Source organism: Cynocephalus volans, chromosome 1 (assembly GCF_027409185.1).
Source record: "Cynocephalus volans isolate mCynVol1 chromosome 1, mCynVol1.pri, whole genome shotgun sequence".
Taxonomy (NCBI): Eukaryota; Metazoa; Chordata; class Mammalia; order Dermoptera; family Cynocephalidae; genus Cynocephalus; species Cynocephalus volans.
Window position 1 is genome coordinate 196,494,538 of NC_084460.1, and position 23,481 is coordinate 196,518,018.

Below are 23,481 nucleotides of genomic sequence, written 5' to 3' on the forward strand. Positions count from 1 at the left end.
CGTATATATTTATCTTGTAAACCATGATGTTTTGAAGTAGGTACACATTGTGGAATGGCTAGATCGAGCTAATTAACATGCATTATCTCATATACATATCACTTTTTGTGGTGAGAAAACTTACCTTCTACTCTTAGCATACTTCAAGGACACAAAACACTAGTGTTAACGTATTCACCATGTTGTACAGTGGATCTCTTGCACTTATTCCTTCTAACTGAAATTTGTATTCTTGGACTAACATCTCCCCTACCCATCCCCCCACAAGAAATTGGATTTCTTGTGTTTCCAGTGGTAACTTGTTTTGATATTTGCTGTAAGATGAGAATCTATACTTTGAAAAAAATAGCTAGTCTCTATATGTGATAAACTTTCATAGACCTATATACATACACCATCCGAAAGAGAGAGAGAGAGAGAGAGAGAGAGAAAACACGCAAGACCTAGGAAAATGCAAAAAAGGTCTGTAGCTTTGTGAATTGTATTGTGCCTGTGTCAGTTTTGATCATATACCATAGTTACACCAGGTGCCACACTGGGGCATACTCAGGACCTTTCTGTACTATTTTTATAACTTCTTGTGAGTCTATAATTATTAAAAATAAAAACATGAAAAGCTAATCGGATTTACCAATTCCAATTATTAAATAATTTATTCTCTTATTTATAAAACATCCTTTATTAAATTGTGATACATGCTTAGGTGTTTTAGGATTATAGTTTCACATTTAATTTGGGAAATATTAACATCATTTGATATATATATGTATAGTCTTCCCACCTACCTAGGAAGATGGTGTATCCTGTGAGGGTACTTCAACAAGTTCACGGAAAGATTTGTATTATCATTTAATTCCATTTTTCCATGAACTTGAAGTATCCTCTTATTTGTTCAAGCTAAATTTTATCTTTCAGTAAGATGTGTGCAGTTTTTTTTCAGGTTATTCAGACACTTTAAAGTTTTTTGTTATTATGGATATATCTTGTTTTCCATTCATATTCTTTAACCAGTTTGTGCTGGTTATATGTACCTGATAGAATCCCCACACCCTTTCAAATACATGAAATTCTTTTAACTGGGGAAAATGCTTTTCATTCTGCCATTAGAGACAATGTTTAACAGACTTCTTCATTCCTTTAAACGTGTTCCCAGGAAGGGTATGGTCAGTTATTTGCTTTGAAATGTGAATTTAAGTAGCTGTGTTCTCCAAGTGTTTTGGGAGGGGAGTTCTTTATAAAGACATGTGAAGTTGTGTTCTGTAGTTTAATCTACTAGCTGTATTTTCTTGGATTCTACTTCTTTGAAAATTGTAGAGGTGCTGTCTCTGGAGGGGTCACATTGTACATTGCCTGAAGTGTCTTAGGCCTGACCAGGCTGGATGGACCAGCTGGGTGTCAGTCTGGAGAGTGAGTGGGCACAGACTTTCTTCTCTGCTTTGCTCCTTGGGGCCTTGAGACATGGCCAGGCACTGAGAGTGTTGAGAAGGTTGCTAGCTGGGTGAACCCCAAATTTGGAAATACTCAGGAATGGAAATTGCACTGTGAACCCCCCTCCAGGTCAGTCTTATGAAATCCGACTACTAGAGAATCGGAAGCTGGGAGACTTTCAAGATCTGAACACAAAATATGTCAAGGTAAGCCTCTCAAGGCCGCTCTCATTCCTGGGGGGCTGGTTAGGGTCCGAGCACCTGGGCTTGCTGGGGGACAGGTGGGGGGGACAGGAGCGGCTGGGAAGTTGGGGAGAAGCTTCAGAGGGAGAGGAGGGGTGCATGCACTGGCCCTTATCCATGCGGTGTGGCCCCCATTCCTGTTCTCCGGAGCATGTTGTCCAAGTGGAGATTAGATGGGCCGGCAGCGTTGAGAGCCAGCACAGCTTGGACTCATGGATGGGCTCTGGGTCAGAGTGACTCCTATTCAAGTGGCTTTGCCACTCACTGGACTTTTTTGAGCTCCAGTTTGCTCATCTGCACAACAGGGTTTGTAAATGACACGTGCGTAAAGCATTTACAGTCCTGGAAGGAACGGTAGTCGGTAGTCGTTATCATCACTGTTGTTAGTGCTGTCGGGGTTCTGAGGAGGCAGTGGTGCATGGAACTCCAGAGCTGGGGAAGAAAACTCCAGGAGGAAAGGCCTGGAAAGGTGGGAGAGGAGGCAGGTCCCTCCTGGCCCCCACGCTCAGTGTCCCCTGCTGGCCTTCCTTCCCCAGAGCATCATCCGCGTGGTTTTCCACGACCGCCGGCTGCAGTATACAGAGCACCAGCAGCTGGAGGGCTGGCGCTGGAGCCGGCCCGGGGACCGGATCCTGGACATTGGTGAGTCTCCCTGGCTGGGTAAGGCCCAAGGTGCTCAGGCCACATTGGAGTTCTTTTTGGACACCCTCTGGACCCATGCTGACAGGACATTTCAGTAAACTCCTGCCGTGTGTAAAATGCTGTGGGAGCTTGCAGAGGTGAATGTGCCATCAGGGCCTGTCATCAGGGAGTTCTGTGAAGGCTATGTGGAAGAGTGCTGCCTTAAAGGATTCTGATAAATGATGACGGGAGGGAAGGGCAGTCATCACAGAGATAGGTGGGCAACAGAAGTGGAATATTGGAGGCTCAGGTACCAGCCCACAGTCCTTTATCCACAGCCCTTGGGGTTAGATGGGTTTGGGAATTCAGAAGGTAGAATGACAATAGGGTGCCTTTACCCCTAACATCAGGGAATGCCTCGAACAGGCAGTCGTGCACAACTATATTTCTGCAGTGAAATAAAATGACTGTTCACACAAAATGGGATGAAGACTTCTTGTCAAATGGGTTATGCAAAACATAGTTTTCAGAGCTGTTGGTGTTTCAAACTGTGGTAAAGGAATTTGGACCTGTACTGAGGGTCCCTTCCCTAAGTGTTTGGGAGAGGCTGACGATTGCACTTTTGTGTGTATGTGTGTGTGCACAGATATTCCACTGTCTGTTGGTATCTTGGACCCCAGGGCCAGCCTGACCCAGCTGAACGCAGTCGAGTTTTTATGGGACCCTGCGAAGAGAGCGTCTGCATTCATTCAGGTGAGTGGAGGGTGCTTGCCTTCCACGCTGGGGTCCTGCTGGCAGTTTCTCAAAACCATCCCAGCTGGAAAGCCTGGATGGGCTCCTGTCATGGGGAAGGAGGAGACCAAAAGAGAGAGAGAAAGTAGGAGAGTTGCTCAGAGTCACAGAGCTGGTTTGTCAACAAGGTTGGGAAAAGGACTTGGAGGGTTTTGAAATTCTGTTTGGGTTTTGCTTATAGAACATATAAGCCTTTTTTTGTTAATTTTTTTAATTTTTATTTTTTGGTGGCTGGCCAGTTAGGGGGATTCAAACCCTTGACCTTGGTGTTATAACACTGCGCCTTAACCAGCTGAGCTAACTGTCCAGCCCTAAGCTATTTAAAAATAAGTATATCCTAGCATAAATAATTTGAAAGTGAAATTGTTTTTTAGTATAGTTTCTGTTATTGAATGAATTATTTCATTATTAAGAACCTGGTGTGGGTCCCATCCCATATTGTAAACACGTAGGAGGAGGAGGCAGTCTCGGCTCCCTCACTCAATGTGTGTCCTTGAGCAAGTTTCCTCCCATCCCCCATTTTTTAAAATTTAAATTAAAAATTTTTGTCCTTCTGGAAGGCTTAAATTCCTCCCCCTTTTTGAGCCTCTTAGTTTCCCCCCCCACCTTATTAATCAGATAATGAATAAAAAGCTGTTAACACAGTGCATGGTCCACAGGAATCACTCAGTAAAACTTAGCAACCTTATCTTTTTTTATAATTACAATAGTGTTATTGTATTTAAATCATTATTACAATGTTATTGTATTATTACAATAACATATATTGTATAATTATAACATGAGTGCAGTATTATAACAATAAATATATATTGGGCGCCTTCTACGTAGCAGGTACTAACCAGAAATATAGAAATGGTTCCAGCCTTCTGGTTATGCTGCTGCCTGGCCTCATCGTTTTGAGAGGGGTTAGGGCGATGCTGTGGTCTCTGCCCTGAAGTCGGTAGGATTTGCCAAAGGAGAGGTCTGTGGGTGAGGAGCGAGGATGAGGTCGGTGGCCTGGAATAGTGGCGAGGACTTAGCTGATCAGGCAGGGCCTACGAAGTAGAGAGGCAAAAGTGAGAGGGCGTGTCTCTTGCGGGCAGTGGAACAGGGAGCCATCAGCCTGGTGGAGTGGACGGAGTGTCAGGGAGAGCTGGGAGGTCGAGGCAGGTCTGCATTCGTGAGCAGGGATGGAAACCCCCAGGGAGAGGAGCGCTGGGGAGTCTGGACCCCGCCCGCGCCCCACCTTGCTACCTGTCCAGTGTTTCCCCTTCCAGGTGCACTGTATCAGCACAGAATTCACCCCAAGGAAGCACGGGGGCGAAAAGGGGGTGCCTTTCCGAGTGCAGATCGACACCTTCAAACAGAACGAGAATGGGGAGTACACGGAGCACTTGCACTCGGCCAGCTGCCAGATCAAGGTGTTCAAGGTAGGGTGGCCTCGCCGCACCTGCCCTGCCCCTCATCTGGCCTGTGGTCATGCCTGCCTGTGGTGACAGCACTGGGTGGCCCTTGCGATTCCTCCTAGAGGCCCAGCATGGAGTGCAGCATCCTTTAGCCCAGGGCTACTACCTGTTCCTAATGAGTGTGACCTGCATGTGTGGGGATGACAGGCCTGGGCCAGCCGTACCCTGCTGCAGTGTCCTTTCACCTGTGGCACCTGCTCAGCTTTCATCAGAAGCACTGGGATTCCCAGATGTCAGTCATCTGTTCTACTTTATAAGAATGATTGGATTGGCACATTTTAATATTTTTTTCCTTCCAGGCACTTTATAGTTGCACACAGGTGCTCAATTTAGATTCCCCTTCAAAATCAAGTCAGGAGGCCATGCTGCTGGGGGACTGGCCTCAGGATCTTCCTGTTTAGGGCAGAGGCCATTTTCCTCTCTGCAGTGGCTTCTTGTGGGAGAAAGAAACATTTTTGGAGGGACCTCCTCTCTTTTTCTTTCTTGCCTCATCCCCTGCAGTCGCCTGCCACTGTTTTCATCTCATCAAGCTGGACTGGTTATTTCCTGAGGATGGTAGCCAGCCATCCAGCTCGCCGTCCCATGTGGCCTTGGGAGATGGGGGCTGCAGCAGAGCCTGCGAGGTTCTCAGGGAAGGAGGGTAGCCTGTCTGCAGCAGACCCTGATTCTGCAGGCTACCCTGCCCCGTCAGCCTGGGTGACTCCAGCAGGTGCCTGTGGAAGGGGAGTGGACCCACCTGCTGGGCAGGAATTGCCTTGAGTAACGAACCCCAGTGCCTGTCCCATCAGTCCCTTCTTTCACTGTTAGAACCTGCTGAAAAAGTGTCGTCAGCCGGGGCTGGAGATCCAAGAGTGTGTGGCTTCAGACAGGGCCTCGTTAGAGAGGAAGCTGGGTCAGCGTTAATCTTCCTGAGCTGGGCATGGATGTAAAAATAAATACCCACAGGTGGAACCATAAACCTGGTGTCCTGTTTCCTGACTAGACGAGCAGCCCCTGAAGACAGGGAATTTGCCTAGTGCACAGTGAGCACTTGGCGGTGACTTGGGGCATGCGCCTGTCACAGCAGCTGTAGGAGAGCGGAGGACAAGTTGATGGTGTCTGTATCAGGAGCCCACACAGCAGGCTGCCACTTTCATCTACACTGATGGGAACTGGCTGCCTGAGGTCTGTAGGCAAAGGGTTCTAAGGCCCTGGCCAGGCTCCATGGGTGGGAACGCCTTGGTCAGTGAGTGATGCCAGCCCTGGTTGGGAGGGAGAGGTGGGGTAGGAGGGCACGTTTGTCCTTCCTGCCAGTGCTGTGGCACCCCTCAGAAACCTGCCTGAGGATGAGGAAGCTTCAAAAGGAAGGTCACCAAAGGAAGTTGTGTCTACACTGTATTTGATTCCTATTGCTGCTGTGATAAATTATCACGAATTTAGTGACTTAAAACTGCACACATTTAGTTGTCTTACAGTGCTGGCGGTTGGAAGCCTGAAGTGGGTCTCCCTGGGCTGAAGGCATCAGTGGGGCTACTTTCCTGTCTGGAGGTCTCAGGGTGGCTCTGTTTCCTGCCTTTCCCAGCTTCTAGAGGTGGTCGGTCCCATTCTGTGGCTCCTGGCCCCTCCCTTTATCTTCAGAGCCAGGAAGAAGGATTGAGTCTTCTCACACCTCTTTGACCTCCTCTCTCTCCTGTTTCCATTTTTAAGGGCCCTGTGATTACACTGGATCCACCCTAGTAATGCAGGATAATCTTCCTACTTTGATGGCAGTTAATTAGCAATCTTAATTCCATCTGAAACCTGAATTTCCCATTTGCCAAGTAAGGTACCATATCTACAGGTTCTGGGGGTTAGGACCACCGTTGGGGACCATTATTCTGCTGACCAGGTCCACCTGTACAGTGACACTGCAGCCTCTGGTCTTTCTGCCCACTCTGGGATCTGGTGCTTCTGGTCCACCCTGGATGTTGCCATGAGTGCCTGGCCTGTGGCCTTTGCCTGGCCTATGGCTCGTTGCTCTGGTTACCCCTCTGCCTGTCATGTGCAGGCCACATCCATGGTCCGTCTGGCCATCTCCACCTCAGGTAGCCATTCCCTTCCTTGTCCAGTGATGTCAGTTTAATTCCACTGCTTTCACAGCGCATGCCCTGGGAATGAGATGCCGTGCGGGGCAGTAGGAGAGAGATGGGGAGGGGTCTCTACCGCCATGGGGCACCCCATCCTTCCTGAGGCCCCCCACGAGCTTTCCTTTCTGCACCTGGAGTCAGAAGTTCAGGAGTGAGGGCTCTGTCCACCAGGCTCCCCAGCCACATACCGGGCACTGCTTGGGGACTTAAGCTGGACACTGCCCTGTCTGATTGACCTCAGGAAGGCCTTGGCATCTCCTGCTGGGGGGTAGGTGCCCCACTCTCCCGGAACTGTCTCCTCGGAATGCCTGAGGAGATGTGTGCATCCACACCTCTGCCCCCATTCCCAGAAGCAGATGGAACAGTTATGCACAAGCCAGGCCAGACTGTCTGTCACATCTCCCTCCCTATTCACCCAACTCAGTAACTGGGAGCCCCGCTTGCTGGGGCTGTACCCTGGGGCTCTGCATGGGGTGTCAGGATCTCTGAAAGGAAAGACGGGTCCTCTCTCTGGTCAGTTGGCTCCTGCAGGGCTCAATAAGGCTGAATGCTGTGCCTGCATACAGGCTTGGGATGGTCTGGCTGTGACCTCGCCTTGCCTGTGGTTCAGGGTAGGGAGGAAGGCCTCCTGTGAGGGACAGGAGCCAGAGGTGGAGCAGGAAGGGCCAGGTCACCGGGGTATGGCTACCACACACCTGGACCCATGCCTCGCTGTCACACCAAATGCTGGATTTGTTACTGTGTCCCCATGTGACTCCTTGCAGCCCAGCCTCTGTCCAGGGCTGGGTTCACACTGGGGAGTACTTTCCTAAAGACTCTTGAATTGGGAGCCTGAGGAAGGCGCACACTGGAGTCAAAATCCCTGAGGATGCCCTTGTACTTGAGCCACTGTTTTCATTGCCCACCCGCCATGCGTAGCCTACTGTGTACGTTGTGAGACTGCTCAGTCTAGGGCTGTGCGGAGTCTATGTCTGAACTTGCTGATTGGGCCATGAGTGTAGGACATGAACTATGGCAGGTGATGCCCAAGGGAGGTGGAAAGGTCCCCCATGGGGCCTGCCGGGGCAGCCTGTGGTGCTGCATGTCTGGGCACTCTCACTTGGACCCTCGTGCCTAGTCAGCACTTGCTTCCTCTCCAGTCCTGATGAATCACTTGAGCCTCAGTTTCCTAATCCGTAAACAAAGGGGATAATAGTAGCTGTGAGGCCAGGATGCCCTTTGTAAGTTGCTCAGGTTTGCTGGGTGCCCAGGATTGGCAGCCGCTTCCTCTGTAACTTATGTCAGGCAGAGACATTAATCTGCACGTGGAGTGAAAGCTGGGAGCTTGTCAGGCGTCCTAGGTGTTGGGGGAAGGAGGCTTTCAGCAGATGGCTGGGATTTCACGGCCTGCAGGAGTAGAAGAACCCCTGGCCAGCAGCCCCTCCTCCTCCTTCCCTTTGCTCTCCATGGGTAACCCCAGGAATGCACCGGGATTTGTTGTGGCTCTGAGGGTTCCTATCCATAAGCAAAGTGGCCATTGGTAACAATCTTTTCCCAGCATTTCCCTATGAGCAGCCAAGTAGCAGGACCCACAGCAGGCTCTGAGTTACCTCAGGTGGGGAAGTAGTCCAGGCAGAAGTACTGTGTGCTTGAAGACTGGGAGGGGAGAGGCGTGCTGTCCTGCCTGTGAGATCTTGCCTGTGCTTCTGGGGCTCCAGGTGGGGCAGGGAGCATGTGGGCCTTGGGGGGCTGCTGCTCAGCCTTGGTCTTCTTCCAACAGCCTCCTATGCCTGTGTTGGACTAATTGGACCCTGTGCTCTGCCCTTGCAGCCAAAGGGAGCTGACCGGAAACAGAAGACTGACCGGGAGAAGATGGAGAAAAGAACCATCCAAGAGAAGGAGAAGTACCAGCCGTCCTACGAAACCACCATCCTCACAGAGGTGAGCCAGCTGGGGCCGGGCCGAGCTTCCCAGGGCCTTCCACGCCGAGCAGGCTGTTGGTTTAGATTCTTGGAAAAATGCCCATCTTGTGTGAGTACTTTTGAGAGTGCCCATTCAGTTGTGGCATGCTCCCTGTGTCTGGGGCTGGTGTTCATCTGATAAGACCTGGTGGCTGGGGAGGTGTTTAGAAATAACTTCAAGCTCTCTGCTGCCTTTGAATGCATTTGTGCTGTTCAAAATTAGGTGTTTTTTTTTTTTTTTTTTTTTTTTTTTATAAATAGGTAATATAGTCACATGGTTCAAAATTCAGAAGCTCCAAGAAAGTATACAACAGAAAATACCCTCCCAACACTGTCTCAGCCTCAGGTTCTCCCCCAGGACAGCTGGTGTCTCAAGGTCCTTGTGTATCGGTCCAGCCGTCCATGCATGTGAAGTGAATTTCTACATGTTTTCCCCATGCCCACCTTTGTATACCAGCTGCGGACACAGTTCTGTGCCTTGCGCTTTTCACTTAATAGCTTATCTTGTCACCTGTTCCCATCGTAAAGAGCTTTCTAGTCCCTTGTCCAGCTGTGTGGCGTTTGTGTGTGGATGGCTGCTGGTGGACATGTGGTTGTTTCTGGCTCCTGACATCTCAGGCAGTGGTGTGGTGAAAAGGGTGTCTGCAGGGTTCCATTCTCAGAGCTGGGTCACTGGGTCAGAGGGTGTAAGCTCTTGTGGTTTCACTGTTCGGATCGGTACTGGAACTCATTTCCTCTTAATCCTGACACTGAAGGCAGCCTGCTCCAACTATCCTTATATCCAGGGGTGCTTCTGAAGTGCTTGCTGTCACAGGCTCCTCCTCTTCTCGTTACGGGTCACAGCCAGCACCTCCTCTTTTACTGTACTGGTCTCTGGGTTTTTTTGCACCACTATTTCATGTTGTTCTGCATTTGGGCCAATTAATTGGTGTTGGTGCTTGTTCATTGAATAATAACTGGACTTACTCAGAAGGCCCTCTACGCATGTATGAGGCCTGTGCTGGCCGTGGTGGGGTTGAGACTGTGTTGTGGGTGAGGCCCGGGCACAGAGCATCTAAGGGAATGGTGGTCCAGTCCTGGCTAATGAGCTGCTTGTGTGCTTGTGTGCATGTAGAAGAAGCCATATGCAGAAGAGTATTTGCAATACGACAATATAAAAGCTAATTTTGTGGTTTAGACAGATGTGTAGTGGCATTTTATCTGACTGAGGATAAGGGTGGCCAGAGAGCCCTGGTGTGGGACAGCCCTGCCCCACCCTTGGCTAGCAAAGGAGTGGCAGGGTGCCAGGACTGCATTTTATGGATTACGACTGAGACCAGTTTCTTCCCATGCCTGGTCCAAGCCTGTGCTGTTGACACTGCCTTGAGTGTCCCCTACCTGGTGACACCTTTCTCATCCTGGCTGAGCCTCAATCTCTCTACTCTTTTCTTGACTTCCCTGGCAGAGGAGAGGTCCTGGTAAACTTCATGCAGTAGCTGTCCTAGCCCTCGTGCTGGTGCAGTGCAGTTAGTGGAAAGCCCCACCTGGCCTGTGACCTTGGCAGGTGATGTCTCTCCCTTCTATCAGCTCATCAACTTTCTTCCTTGGGCTGTAGGATTTAGCAACAACAAATTCCAGCCCATGCTCATAGCAGAGTTAAATATTTACCAATCCTGTGGTTTGGTGGGTGACAGTAAATCTTCAGGAATGCTTCAAGTTGGCCCTTTCCAGAGAGGTGTCATTGAAGGGAATGGAAGAAATGAATACTTTGTCTGCCGACATCCCCCAGCAGGTAAAACCTGTATGTCTCTGCTTTCTTTGGGAGAGTCCCATATGTGTTCATTTTTGGTTTTTGCTTCCAGACATTCCATGAGGACAAGGATCACATCGTTTCTGTTTCTGTGTCTCCTGTAGCACTAGCAGGATGCCTGAAACATAGTAAACATGCATAGAATTGTGTTGAGAGGAGTTGCTCTTGGTGTTTGGGAAAGTGCGTCTCCTGCCTGCCGAGGCCCTGGTCAGCTGGTTATTTTTTCAAATAGTGCAGTTTTTAATGCTGAATTTTACTGGTTACTTTTAGTTGGAAGTTTCCTGTGGTTCAGTGCTCCCTGTGACATGCGTTACACACGTGTGTCTGTTCCAGGAAAAGCTGCTTCTGAGCACCTGGCCTGTTTTCTTTTTCTCTCCTTTTTCTTGTGGACCCAGGAATCTCATGACTGTGATGTTTCCCTTTTTGGTTTGACCACTGGGAAGCTCAGGGTGACACAGTGCTCGCTCGGGGGATGACTTACTGAATGTTAGGTCTCTTATCTGCTGTATTTGGTTTTCTTGGTGTGGCCCTAGTTACCTGCCTGTCTTTGGCTCCTTGTGGGCACCAGGTAGACACGGGCTGTGTATTGATGGGTCAGGGGCCAGGGGTGTTATGCATCGTCGTGATGATGAAGCTTGCTTGGAGGCCGAGGATCATGTTCAGCACCTCCGTGGCTTCCAGCTCCCCCTCGGACCACTGCTCTTGAGTCATGCTGCCCTGTGCTCCTCTCCCACAGTGTTCTCCGTGGCCTGACATGGCCTACCAGGTGAACAGCGCCCCGTCCCCAAGCTACAACGGCTCTCCAAACAGCTTTGGCCTTGGCGAAGGGTATGTCCCACCTTTCTCCCTTTGGGTTCTCTGGAATGAAGACGGGCATAGGTTCCTTTCTTGATCTTCCCCTCTGGGTCTTTCTGGGCATCTTATTTGGGTTTCAATGTGGCCAACTGGTGTTGCAATTACAACCATTTTTAGCATTTGTACAGCTTTTTGTGCTTGGAAACACTTGGTAAATGTTGTCTGGTGGGGCAAGCTGCCCAGAGCTTACCAACCCTCTTCTCTAGTAAAACCAGCTGGCCTGTGGGGACATGAGGACAGCCTGCTGAGATGGTCTCAGGAGCTCTCTGGGGCAGAATGGCCCTCCTAGACAGTGAGGCTTTCTGGAGTGGCTGTTTGGGCAACTGTGCAGCCAGCGGGGCCTTCTTAGCACTTTGTCCAGCTCCTGTGCACGTCCACTGAGCAGCCTGGGTCAGGTTAGGACCCTACTCACCCTGGGTTTCAGGGCTTGTAATACAGAAGCTGGTCTCACTGCTGCCCGCCCAGCTCTGCAAATGCGCACAGGCTATGTGGACTCTGCAGATGAGGTGACAGGACAGCACAGGAGCGCAGGCAGCACGGGGCCCATGTCATCACCATGATGGCTCTGCATGTCTTGTTGGGGGAGCAGGGTGGAGGCAGGGAGAGCGTGGTTTGTGCTTCCAGTTTCCTCGGAGCCCTTGCTTAGCAGACAGAGAACTGTTCTGAAAAACTTGTTCGTGAACTCGATTTTACCAAGGTGAAGAGTCCTCCTGAGGTGGGGGTGGGCTGTCATATTTAGAGTCAGGCAGCTGTAGCCTTAAATCTATACCTTTTGTGGGTAGCTTCCTTAACCTTTCTGAGCCTCAGTGAGAATTCCACACAGGATTGGGAGGAACATGTGTGCAGTGCCCAGCACTCTGTAAACATTTGGATGGATGCCAAACCATGGGTGCTTAGTTACTGCAAAGTAATGCCCTGTGGTATTCCTCTGCCCTCTACTGTCACCATGTAGAAGAGTGTTTGGTTGGTGGCCTTTTGGTTTGGCCGTACTTCCCAGGTGCTCAGTTAGATGGAGGAGGGCTGACCAGGAGGTCAGTCTTCCCCTCCCCTGGGCTGGGGCTTGGGCTGGAAACTGAGGAGAGGGAGTTCTGATCAGGGGGTCTCAGTTGTTGCTGCTGGCTTCTTGGGTAGAGGGTTATCGCTGGCCAGGGCAGTGTAGCCTATCAGAACTTCATGTCTACGCTGAAGGGTTAATCAGGGATTTTGAGGGATTAGCATTGGCTCCTGCTGATGTTTCTCTTACTCAGGAAATTCTTGAGGACCCATTTCATTTAAAACAAGTCCTACACCTGATGGGAATTAAAAGCACCAGGCTAGGTGATGGGAGACGGGACCCTTGCTTTGTCCCCAGTAGCTCCCGCTGTCCTCATCACCTGTCACTTTTCCTTTGCAGCAACAGCTCCCCAACCCACCCGGTGGAGGCCCTGCCTCTGGGCAGTGACGTAAGTGTTTGTGTGGCTCTCTGGCTGGCGGTCCCTCTGCGGGCTCTGCACGGTCATCTCAGTCCTCTCCTCTCCGCCCGCAGCACCTGCTCCCGTCAGCCTCCATCCAGGACGCCCAGCAGTGGCTGCACCACAACAGGTTCTCACAGTTCTGCCGGCTCTTTGCCAGTTTCTCGGGTGAGCATCTCTGACTGTGTCTAAAACCCACGAGCATTATGGGAACATAGAAGAAGGCCAGTCACCTTCCAGGACCTGCCCTTGGCCCCTGCAGGGCTGTGGATTTCTCCTAGAGACCCAGAGTAGTGTGGGTTCACTCGCTCCTGTGTTCTGACCCTGGGCCAAATGCTGGAGATGCTGCCCCTAGGAGTTCCCAGTCAAATGTGACTTTAGGGGACTATCTGGGTGACTTTATCAAGATCCCCTCTCCTGCAGAGGTGTGTGGGCTCTGGTGTGCACAGGAATAATCCCCATAGCCAAGCAGGATGATGCATGCTTGACAGGGCTTCCTTGCACTTTTCCTACCAAAATACTGCCCATCACCTGCCTCCAGAGCCACAATCTGGGAGACAGAGGTGAAGCCACAGGCAGGGCAGGAAAGCTGGTTCTTCCTTCTTTGAAAGGTATTTGAAGCCCTGACCGGTGGGCCCTCAGACAGAAGTCCTGAGCCAGCTGCTGTGGCTACAAAGGTGAACTGAGCAGTGAGCCTTGCCACTAAGTAGAGCCCATCCAGAGTGACAGGGAGTGATGTAGCTAAAACTAGAGGAGCAGTTTACAAGGGCACCTGTGGCAGTGGAAGAAAAACAGCATCCACTTATCTTTAGCTCAGCGTCTCTAAGAGCCTTCTTTGTGCTAGGGCTGGAGGGTATGAGGAGGGTCAGACAATGAGGTTGTCCTCGGGAGTCAGTGCAGGCACAGAAATCACTCATTCATGTCAACGCAGTGTGACCATTCCATCTGTGACTGGGGGCAGGGGGGCTCAGAGGAGGATCTGGGCTGGGTTGGGGAGGAGGGCTGTCTGTGGTCTTAAGTGGGGAGGTCAGCAGAGGGCTTTCTGAGAAGGTGTCCTTGAGCAAAGGCTGCAGTGAGCGGAGGGGGTTAACCAAGTAGGCACTGGGGCGTAGTAGGGAGAGCTTTCCAAGCAGAGGAAAGTGCAGAGGCCACAAGGTGGTCCCTGCCCAATGTCCTCAGATTGGGGCGGAGTGGACCCAGGAGAAGGTAAGGTCAGAGAGACACCGAGGGGCACAGGCAGGTCAGGGGACCATAGACCAGTGAAGGATTTTGGTTTTTACTCCCTGTGGAAAGGGAGCTGTTGTGCCAAAGCTGTATCTTACCACGGCAGGAGAAAAGAGATGGGAACTGTGGTCTTTGGCATGTTTTCAGCAGAAAGCTGGTCCCATATTTGTATCCTGGAGAGTCCACATGGGCACCAGGCCTTAGGGCACCCTGTGGGTTTGAGGCAAGGGCAGTCCTCACGCTGTGCTCGCTTCTCACGTGCCATTCTCCTCTGTCCCTGGGAGATAGCCAACTTCTTGTGTTCCTTTAAACGTGGGCCAATACTTGCACACTGCTGGTGGGACTGTATGTGGATATGAGGCTTTGGGAAATGGTTGGGCAGTGTCTGCTGTAGCCAAATGCATGCGGGCCCATGTCCTGGCAGACACACACACGTATATTGACCAAAGACGGGCGAGAGGTTCACAATAGCCCCAGACAGGAAGCCTGTGCCCATTAGCAGAGAGTGGATGCATGGTGGTTGTACATTCTTGAGACAATTAATGGATAATAATGGGCACAAATGATCTGACCACACTCATCATGAGTGGGCCCTGAAACATAACCTGGGAAAGGAAAGCCAAACCTGGACGAATGCCTGCCATTCAGTACCATTTCTGTTAACTTCAGAGCACAAGCAAAACTCATCTATACTGCTAGGAGTCAGAAGGGTGGTTCCCCAGAGGTGGGGGCTGTAGCTGGCATGAAGACCTGCCTGGGGCTGTTAATGTTCTGCCACTTGATCTGGGTGCCAGTACGCAGGTGAGTTCATATAATCAACATCCAGCAAGCTTTATACTTATGTATACAGAGGTGCACATGTCATCAGTGCCTACATGCGATAAAATCTGTGCACATAGAAAGTACAGAGGCAAGAGAAGGCAGACACATGCGGTGAGTTGACCTCTGTTCCATGCACTTTTGTGAGCAGCAGCCAGTTAGCTTCTGAAATCTCATGGGCTGTGATCTTCTGCTGTTGGTTAGCTCTGTGCTGTTTCTCTCTCCATGGGATGGCTGGTGCCCACTGAGCCTGAGGCTGGCTCCTCCCTGCCCCCACCTGTGTGGAGTCTGCAAGTCCTTGGGGATGGAGCTCTTTCTCTGTGTCCCACGTAACTAGCAGTCCCATTTTCCTGTCTAGGTGCTGACTTGCTGAAGATGTCCCGAGATGATTTGGTTCAAATCTGTGGCCCCGCGGATGGGATCCGGCTCTTCAATGCTATCAAAGGCAGGTGGGTGTCGGTTTCTCAACATAGTTGCCCAGAGGTTGTCACCCCAGCATGTGTGGTAGGAATCCCCTATCTCAGCCTCTTGGACAGCATATGGGCTGATTGGGACGTGGCTCCTCAGGCGGGGACCTTCCAGCAGTGTGGGAGCAAGTGCGGGAGGAAGTGGGGTGGGAGGGGCACAGGCTGCAGTGTGGCAGTGAGGCACTGCGACGAGACCCTTGGGGCCAGGTTCTCAGATGCTTGTGTGGTCCTGGGCTCCCAGCTGCCTCCTCCCTGAGGGAAGCCAGGACAGCCAGCATCACGTAGCAGCCTTCAGGGCAGACTCTAGAGCAGTGCTGCCCCACAGAACCTCCTGCCATGGTGGAAGCGTCTGTAGCTGTGCTGTCCAGCACAGGAACCACTGGCCACATGTGACTTGGAGCACTTGAACTGAGGCTAAGGCAGTGGACAAACTGAGCTTTAATTTTTATTTAACTTTAGTGAATTTACACATTAGTAGCCACATATGGACAGCACAGTTTTATAGTGCAAGAGTGAGTGAGCCTGGGTTTGCATCCCACGTTGGCCTCTGTGAACTGTGCAACAGAGCAGAGCCCTGAACCCCGTGAGACTCAGTTTCCTGTCTATGAAATGAGGACAGTGGTGGTGGCTCCCTCGCAGGCTCTGTGAGGATGGTATGAGTTATGCATATGAAGTTCTGAGAACAGTGCCGGGCACAGACTAAGCCAGAGATGGTGTTGGCTCTATTATCACCCTGAAAAAACCTTCATATCTTGAGATCTGTGTTCTGGGGTAGAACCCCGCTTGGCAGGTTGCAGGACCTGGGAGTGGCCATCTATCCCTCTGCCTGCAGTCAAGCCTGTGAGAAGCCTTTAAAGGTCCACCTGGACAGGATTCTGCCCCTTCCCACCCCCCATGAAAGACATTCTGCATCCCCACAGCCATCCTACCACTGCTGCTCCTGTCTCATGTTCTGGAATATTCTGGAACATTCTGGAACAACAGAGCTTGGTGTCCTCCACACCTGCTATTTATTTCCTGTCCTCCTGCCAGGAATGTGAGGCCGAAGATGACCATCTATGTCTGCCAGGAGCTGGAGCAGAACCAAGCACCCCCACAGCAGAAGCAGGATGGCACTGGGGACAGCAGTCTGTGTGGTGAGTGGTGGGGAGTGGAGCCAGGACCCAAACGTTCAGACTGGCAGCCTGGCTTCCAGCCCCGGTCCCATGAATGTCCAGACCCTCACCCCTGCTTCTCGGCTGTCAGCCTGTGAAGGACATTTCTTGGCTTCTGGATTCCCACACTTGTGGAAAGTGCAGCCAAGCTTGTGCACCTGCTCAGTGATGTGACCTCAGGGTGGTCCTGCAGCACAGATGACACCCTAGTACAGCCTATTTAAATGCTGGGAAAGAGGCTCTGTCTGGTGGCTGGAAACCCATGGCCTCTGTCACCCCTTTGAAGGGAGCCAGCCTGTGTGTGTGCATTTTTAAAATACCAGGCTTCCGATCAGGTATTTTTGAACCAAAGCTTTCTTTGTTGAGGGAGAGGTTTAGGAACCTCAAGTTTAATCCAGTTGCATTTACTTTTGAGGAACTCAAGGCCCCTTAAAATTGAGTAATCCACCCTGGGTCACCTGTGGAGTTTGCTCCTACCCAGCTGGTTTGGGTTTTGCATTTCCAGTGTCAATGTCACCATTATCTTCTGACTTGCTGATGGCCTCCTAGTGCACTTCTTCTCCCTTGGGTTACAGTGCTGAGTGTGGCTTGTGTTGTGGGGAATGGCAAGGATCAAACCTTCTCTCTTCTTCTGGCAAGTGGCAATCATCTCACTTTCACTCTGACACCCACAGCTGTCCAGTAACCTTTACACAGAGGAAGGACTGGAAGGGGACACAGGATCTCCCCTCTCTCTCGAAGCATGGTGACGTCTGGCCACAGGTCATACTCACCCCTCACTGGGTGCATTGGGTCTGGGATGGGTCTAGGAATCTCCACATTTCATGTAAGTGTCCCAAGAGAGACCAAAAGGAATAAAGAGCCACATATGGCATCTTTTTACCTGTCAGTGGCTGCACAGAGGCGCGGTGCCAGTGCTCTTGGCTGCTTGGCTTCCAGCAGGTGCCCATCACAGCCCGGGCCTGCCGAATCACTCTGGGCGTGAGCATCCTTACGAACAAGTTACTGATTTCTCAGGGCGGGGTGGAGGAGTGTGGGCATGCTTGTGCTGATTTCATGGCCACTTAAACAGCAGGCGCTTGTTCTTCCCTCCTCCAGTGTACCATGCCATCTTCTTGGAAGAGCTGACTACCCTGGAGTTGATTGAGAAGATTGCCAACCTGTACAGCATCTCCCCCCAGCACATTCACCGGGTCTACTGGCAGGGACCCACAGGCATCCATGTGGTGGTGAGCAATGAGGTGAGTACTGCCACCCAGCCCAGCCCTGGTGACTGAGGCTTTGCACTGCCTCAGGACAGGAGGAACATCAGGACATCTGCCCCAGAAATGCATCCTGGCAGCATGCATGTGAAAGCTATGACAGGCAGAGGCTGCCTGGAGTGCGTGAGGGAGGGTTGTGAGGCCACGTCTAGGTGTGGGTGTGGGTCTGGATGCTGTTATGTAGCCACCCTTGGCTGGGTGCCCTGCAGGTGTCTATAGTCAGTGCTGTGGAAGTCAGGAGAAGGGTTCTTACCCAGGGGGGGTGGCAGGCCCTGGAGGGGGGTGAAATGGGCTCTGGGGTGTGGGTGACGGAGAAGCTGTGGCTTGCGGGAGAAGAGAGCAGAGGTCTCTGTTAAACAGTGAAGGTGCCACAGCGACCCTGGGTCTGTCCCTGCCAACGGAGCCTGTGCAGGGCACAAGCAGCTGCAGGCAGAGGGCTCAGCTATCAAACAGTGCCCTGTTGGAACTGTGCCCACACATGGCTAAGGATAGGGTTATTGAACAGGCTTGCCCAAAAGTTTAGGAATTCTTCGCATGTTGTAGAACAGAGGCTTTTAAGCTTGTTCTATCCCGCACCACTTCTTCCTAATTTTAATAGTAACAAGTGCCAGCATTTACTGAGTGCTTACTGTGTCCTGGCTACTGTTTTAAGTGTACACATAGTACTCATTTAACCTTGAAAGCCTCCCTTTAAGGTGGGTGCTATCACTATCCCATTTCACAGATAGGAAACTGAGGCACAGAGAGACTGAGTCACATAGCTGGTAAGGGGTGGAGCTATGGTGGGAACCCAGGTAGTCTAGCTGCAGAGCCCGTGCTCTGAGCCAGCAGGAATCCAACCCCTCCTAAAATGAAGCTTTTAAAAGAAGATCTGTGCTGGGGGAATAGAAGTGAAACCCTGAGCCCCCAGCTCAGACCCTAGTAGATCCTAAGCCAATTCTGGGAACTCTGAAATCCTTTTTGTAGAGGGTTATAGAGGAAACTGGGTACAGGAATAGTGACTGGGAAAAGTAGAGAAAATGTGGGCTTTGGAATTGGACTGATGTCCCCACCTAGAACTTCCTCCTAATAGCTAAGTGACCTTGGGGAAATTTACGTAACCTCTCTGAGCCTGTTTCCAAATCTTCATAATGGGGATGGTTACACCAATCAGGCAGGTTGTAGCAAGAATAAAATGAGAAAACAGTGTCAGGTATCAGGAGTCACTAAACAATTGGCGTGTCTTATAATTGACTGTGTTCATGCTAGGCTCTTGTTATTTTGGGGAGCAAGTGGTGGGGAGATCTCTTTAGATTTGGCATTGTTAAAAGTGTAAGGCTTTTGATGATCTGTATATTTCATAAGTTGTCATTATTAGTAATGATCCTGTTGCCACTTGTCATTATAACTGACAGAGCCCTTTAATGTTCATGGGAGTTTCATCTCAATCCTAGAGGTCGGCAAGGTGGTTTTTTCCCTTCCTTTTTAATTCAAAAGTAATCCATAATTATTAGTACAGGTCAAGCAATATAGAACTACAGAAATCATATGTGAAAAATGCTTATTTTCCCCACTCTTTACCTAGAGGAGTTTATATTAGGTTTAATGTGATCCTGCCGGGTAAGTTTCTATGCATGCGTGTGTGCCCTAGTGTGTGTAGGTGTGGGTTTTTAGAACACACAACAAAGATCCAGCTCTACATTTGTCTGCAACTTGCTGTTTTTGTCACCAGTTCAGAATTCCTTTTATGTTATTACATTCAAATCTAACACAGCTATTTTTTTTAACCCCCATTTTACAGATAAGGGAAATGGAGCCCTAAGTTCCTAACTTGAGAGTTTACTTTAGAATAGCCAGGAACGTGAAGTGCCCTGAGCAGCAGGCAGCTGTGGTGGCATGGAAGGCTTGTCACTTTGCATTTCAGAATGAATTTCTTTTTCGGAAGACGAAAGCCAAGAATGTGGGGAAACCTTGCAATTTCATGGGTCCCTGAAGGAAGTTCCTTCTCAAGCATGCCCTGTGCCCTCAAAAGCAGGCAGTCAAGCAAGTGAAGCAGAGAGCAGAACGCAAATGCCACCTTTGCTAAGTAGGCGATTCTTATTCTCCAGTCTCCTTGCCTCTTAACCTCAAATCAATTGGAAACCTTTGGTTCTTAACTGCGTGCAGTGCTGGAGGCAGCCTGGCCAGCCACAGAGCCGGCCCCTGGGGTGCAAGGGCACTTAATTAAACAAGGGAGTTACTGATTAAGCCCATGTGGGCTCTGCCTAAGGCTCGGCATGCCCAACTGCTTGGGCTGCCAAGAGTCCTACGCTGAGCAGGCCAGCAGTATAGAATAAATGTACTTCACGCATTGTTAGGCTCTGCGGGGAGGGGCAGGGGTCGACAGGTGGATGGATTTGCAAGATTTGAAGCAGTAATCCAGAGGAGGCAATAAAATGTCAGTAGTATTTTTTGAATTTAGAAAGGGGTTTGCTGTTGTATTGGCTAGTGTTTGTGTTTTGTCTATATGTTTAATATTCTTTAAACGTATGTTGTGAAATACAGCACACGTGCAAAGAAAACTTACCTGTACAGTTTAAAGAATAAAGTACTCATGTACCTGCTTTTGGGTTACTAGAATGTTGGCAGAAGCCCCTTTGTGAGGTCATTTCCACCTGCTAGTCTGAATTTTGTATTAATTATTCCCTTGTTCTTCTTCAAGGTATTGTTTGAATTTGCCTATTTTAAAACTTCATGTAAGTGGAATAATAGTGTTTTCTGTGACCTTCTTTCATTCCTCATTATGTTTTTGAGATCCACGCCTGTTGAGGTGTACAGCTGGGGGTCTTTGGCACCACTGAGCAGCAGGCATGATTAGATCATAATTGGCTCATGCTGCTACTGTTGACTGACGCTGGGTCTGTTTTGAGTTTTGTATTACTACAGACAGTGCTGCTCTAAACATTCTTGTGCATATCTTTTGCATACACATGAACAGTTTTCTAGAGATTCTCACCCCCACCAGCAGTGGATGCCGGTTCCCACTGCTCTACATCCTGGTTATATTTTTATCATTGGTTTAGCCCCATTTTACAGATAGGGCTTTGGAGACAGGAAGAAAAAAAGGTTGACTTGTGCAAAGTCATTGGATGGTTAATCAAATTAGAACTCCAGACAGGTGGCTTGTGAGTACTTGTGTTTCCTGCCACATCTGTAGGCACTTGGAGTGGCACCTGCCTTTATATTTTGTCCTCATAGGATGCCGATATGCATATCCTAATAATTACCAAGTTTTAAATTATTTATTTACTTATTTTTAGTTATTTACCTGTTGCTATTACAGTTGTCCCTCAGTATCTGTGGGGGGTTGATTCCAGCACCCCCAAGGATACCAAAATCTGAGGACGCTCAAGTCTCTGATATAAAGTAGTGTGGTATTTGCATATAAACTATGCACATCCTCCCATCTGACTTTAAGTCATCTCTAGGTTACTGATAATACCTCACACAATGTAAATGCTGTGTAAGTAGTTGTTATACTGTATTGTGTTTTTAATTTGTATTATTTTCGGTCCTGGTATGCAGAGCCCATGGATATGGGGGGCCAACTGTATAGACACACACATCCTGTGATGTTTATATTATGGGGATTGGAAGGCCCAGTAACTAAGAAAAAGCAAAACAAGAACAGACAGAAGCCACAGTCCCCTATTAAATGGCAACATCTTGATTCCCTTCTGGGCTTCTTCCCTTCCTTTAAGTTTGGGTTTCTGTTACTTGAAATTGCAACCGTGTCACATGTTGATTCTGTGTCATCGTTTTCTCGGTGAATATTGTAGCAGAACCGTGATCCTGCCTTTGTTGTGGACGCTGTGGCAGTGTCATGGCTGTGAGTGGCTGGGCTTCGTGTCACTGAGCCTTTTCATATTGTGAGGAATAGTATTCTCTCTTGTGCCTTTCAGATGGTGCAGAATTTCCAAGATGAATCTTGTTTTATCCTCAGCACATTAAAAGGTAAAGCCCCCAACTCTTCTTTCTTTTCTTGTTTAATAGAAGCATGTGGGCTCCGGATGCCTGGGCAGTGGGGTTAGGGGAGAGCCAGCTGCATGGGTGGGGCCTGCCTGCATGGTGGCGCCTACAGAGGAGGCTTACCTGGAAACAGCCTTTGGGAAAAAGAACACAAACTTCCTGTGAAGCTTAGCCCTAGAAATGCCAGACCTGGTGAGATTGGCCCCAAAGTCACTTCTGAAAGGGAAATCCTGGACCAGGCAATCTGTTCTCCGTGAACTCAGGGCTGAGTAGAATGAAGATGCATTTGAATTTCCCTGGACGGTCTCCAGCATTCTGGAGACCAAACATGGAATATAGCAGCTGAGTCTGCAGGCAGCGTTAGGTCAGGGACTTGGGAGTGGGGTGAACGTGAGGGCCTACCTGAGGATGGAGTCCTGGAAGGACAGCAGCCTGCCTGCGCTCTGCTGAGAAAGAGCTCCCATGCCAGGAGCACGTGTTTATTAAAAAGGTAGAAAAAGACCTGCTGTGACCTTCCTTAGAGCTTGGAAGGCGAGTGTGTGGGGTATGTCAGAGGGAACCCTCTGACTGGATCAGAGACCCTGAACCGTTGATGAGATCACATGTACCTTTTTTCTTTGGATCTAGCCAGAGTACCTTTAGGGGCTGGGGGCTGTAGCATCCCCGAGAACCACTGTTTGTCCAAAGCTTCCTTGGACATAGGGCCTTGTGTCCTTGGGCTCAGGCTATGGTGGAAATGCCCATTGTCAAAAAATAATTACACAAGGCATGTATTGAAATCCCTGCTCTGTCAGCACACTTGGCTTTACACAGCCTTATTCTGGTGATCTCTGCTGATACCCTAATACTGAGCCTTCTGGGACTCCCAAATACCGTGGAACTGTGCCTTTCTTCCAGTGAAATATGCCCAGTGCTTCTCTCTTGCAGCTGAGAGCAATGACGGCTACCATATCATCCTGAAATGTGGACTCTGATCAGAAGCAGGACATGCACCTGCCTCCAACTCCCAGCCCCGTGGAACACCCTTGGATGTAGAAATTGTACCACTGTAAGCTGCAGCCTCACCTGGCACGCTGAGGCTAGGAGGCACCCTGACCAGTCTATGTAAGCTGCAGACCATCAACCAGCCGAAACCCATGGATGCAATCTGGTGCTCAGAAAGCCAGTGGCTCCTCTCTCCCTTCTTCTTGGCCTCCAGCCTTTGATCAATTCCTTGTTCTTTTTCCCAATCCTGAGATTCTAAAGAGGCAAACATTGGGGGCATCTCCTCTGAAACCCCTTGCCCTTAGTTGGAGGCTCATTGGGTATCTTGGTGCCACTGGTACTGACCACTCTGCTGCCTCCAGAGAGAGCTCTGCCTTACCCTGTACCTTCACCTCCTCTTCTGCTAGCTGGCTCCATGCCCAGCACCGCTGACTTTACAGGGTGGTTTGCCCTGTTTTCCCGTCTCCATTTTTGCTTCCCTTCCCAGCGACCCTGGTGGGCATCTGTTTTTCCTGTTCTTGGATAAATTGATGGGAGTGGAGTTATTCAGTGCCTTCTGCTTCTTTTACCATTACTTTGTTTCTAAAGACCTGCTGCTGCAAAGCCCAGAGATGTGCTGGTATCTCAGCACTGGCATGGTAGGCAGCACAATGTACGTGTACGACCTGTCTCACAGATGCCCTTTGAGGGGTTGGGGGGTGGGTGGGCTGGGAGTAGAAAGACTATTTGCAGCCATATTCTCATGAGTAGAAAAGGGATGCGAACAAAATGATTTCTTCTTGAGTTACTTCGGTATAATTTTATTTCCTAAGCAGTATTGGGTAGAACTAGGAATGACCTTGACCATCATAATACCAGGCCCTCTTGGATGGACTTACAAAATCCAATTTAGAGAAGACCTTGGTTAACCATT

The 23,481-nt window shown here is 49.8% G+C and overlaps 1 protein-coding gene across 1 annotated transcript in view; it reads left to right on the top strand.

The window, feature by feature from the left end:
- The window catches only part of TFCP2L1 (transcription factor CP2 like 1), a 47,511-nt gene extending 24,917 nt beyond the window's left edge, over positions 1 to 22,594 (top strand). The window contains exons 3-15 of the mRNA XM_063109917.1: positions 1,558 to 1,634; positions 2,207 to 2,312; positions 2,938 to 3,044; positions 4,343 to 4,495; positions 8,446 to 8,556; positions 11,102 to 11,193; positions 12,614 to 12,662; positions 12,746 to 12,839; positions 15,073 to 15,163; positions 16,214 to 16,317; positions 17,434 to 17,576; positions 21,518 to 21,569; positions 22,512 to 22,594. Coding sequence (XP_062965987.1) covers positions 1,558 to 1,634; positions 2,207 to 2,312; positions 2,938 to 3,044; positions 4,343 to 4,495; positions 8,446 to 8,556; positions 11,102 to 11,193; positions 12,614 to 12,662; positions 12,746 to 12,839; positions 15,073 to 15,163; positions 16,214 to 16,317; positions 17,434 to 17,576; positions 21,518 to 21,569; positions 22,512 to 22,558 — 1,226 coding nt within the window. The 3' untranslated portion in view covers positions 22,559 to 22,594. The remainder of the gene's footprint in view (positions 1 to 1,557; positions 1,635 to 2,206; positions 2,313 to 2,937; positions 3,045 to 4,342; positions 4,496 to 8,445; positions 8,557 to 11,101; positions 11,194 to 12,613; positions 12,663 to 12,745; positions 12,840 to 15,072; positions 15,164 to 16,213; positions 16,318 to 17,433; positions 17,577 to 21,517; positions 21,570 to 22,511) is intronic.
- The last annotated feature ends 887 nt before the right edge of the window (positions 22,595 to 23,481 follow it).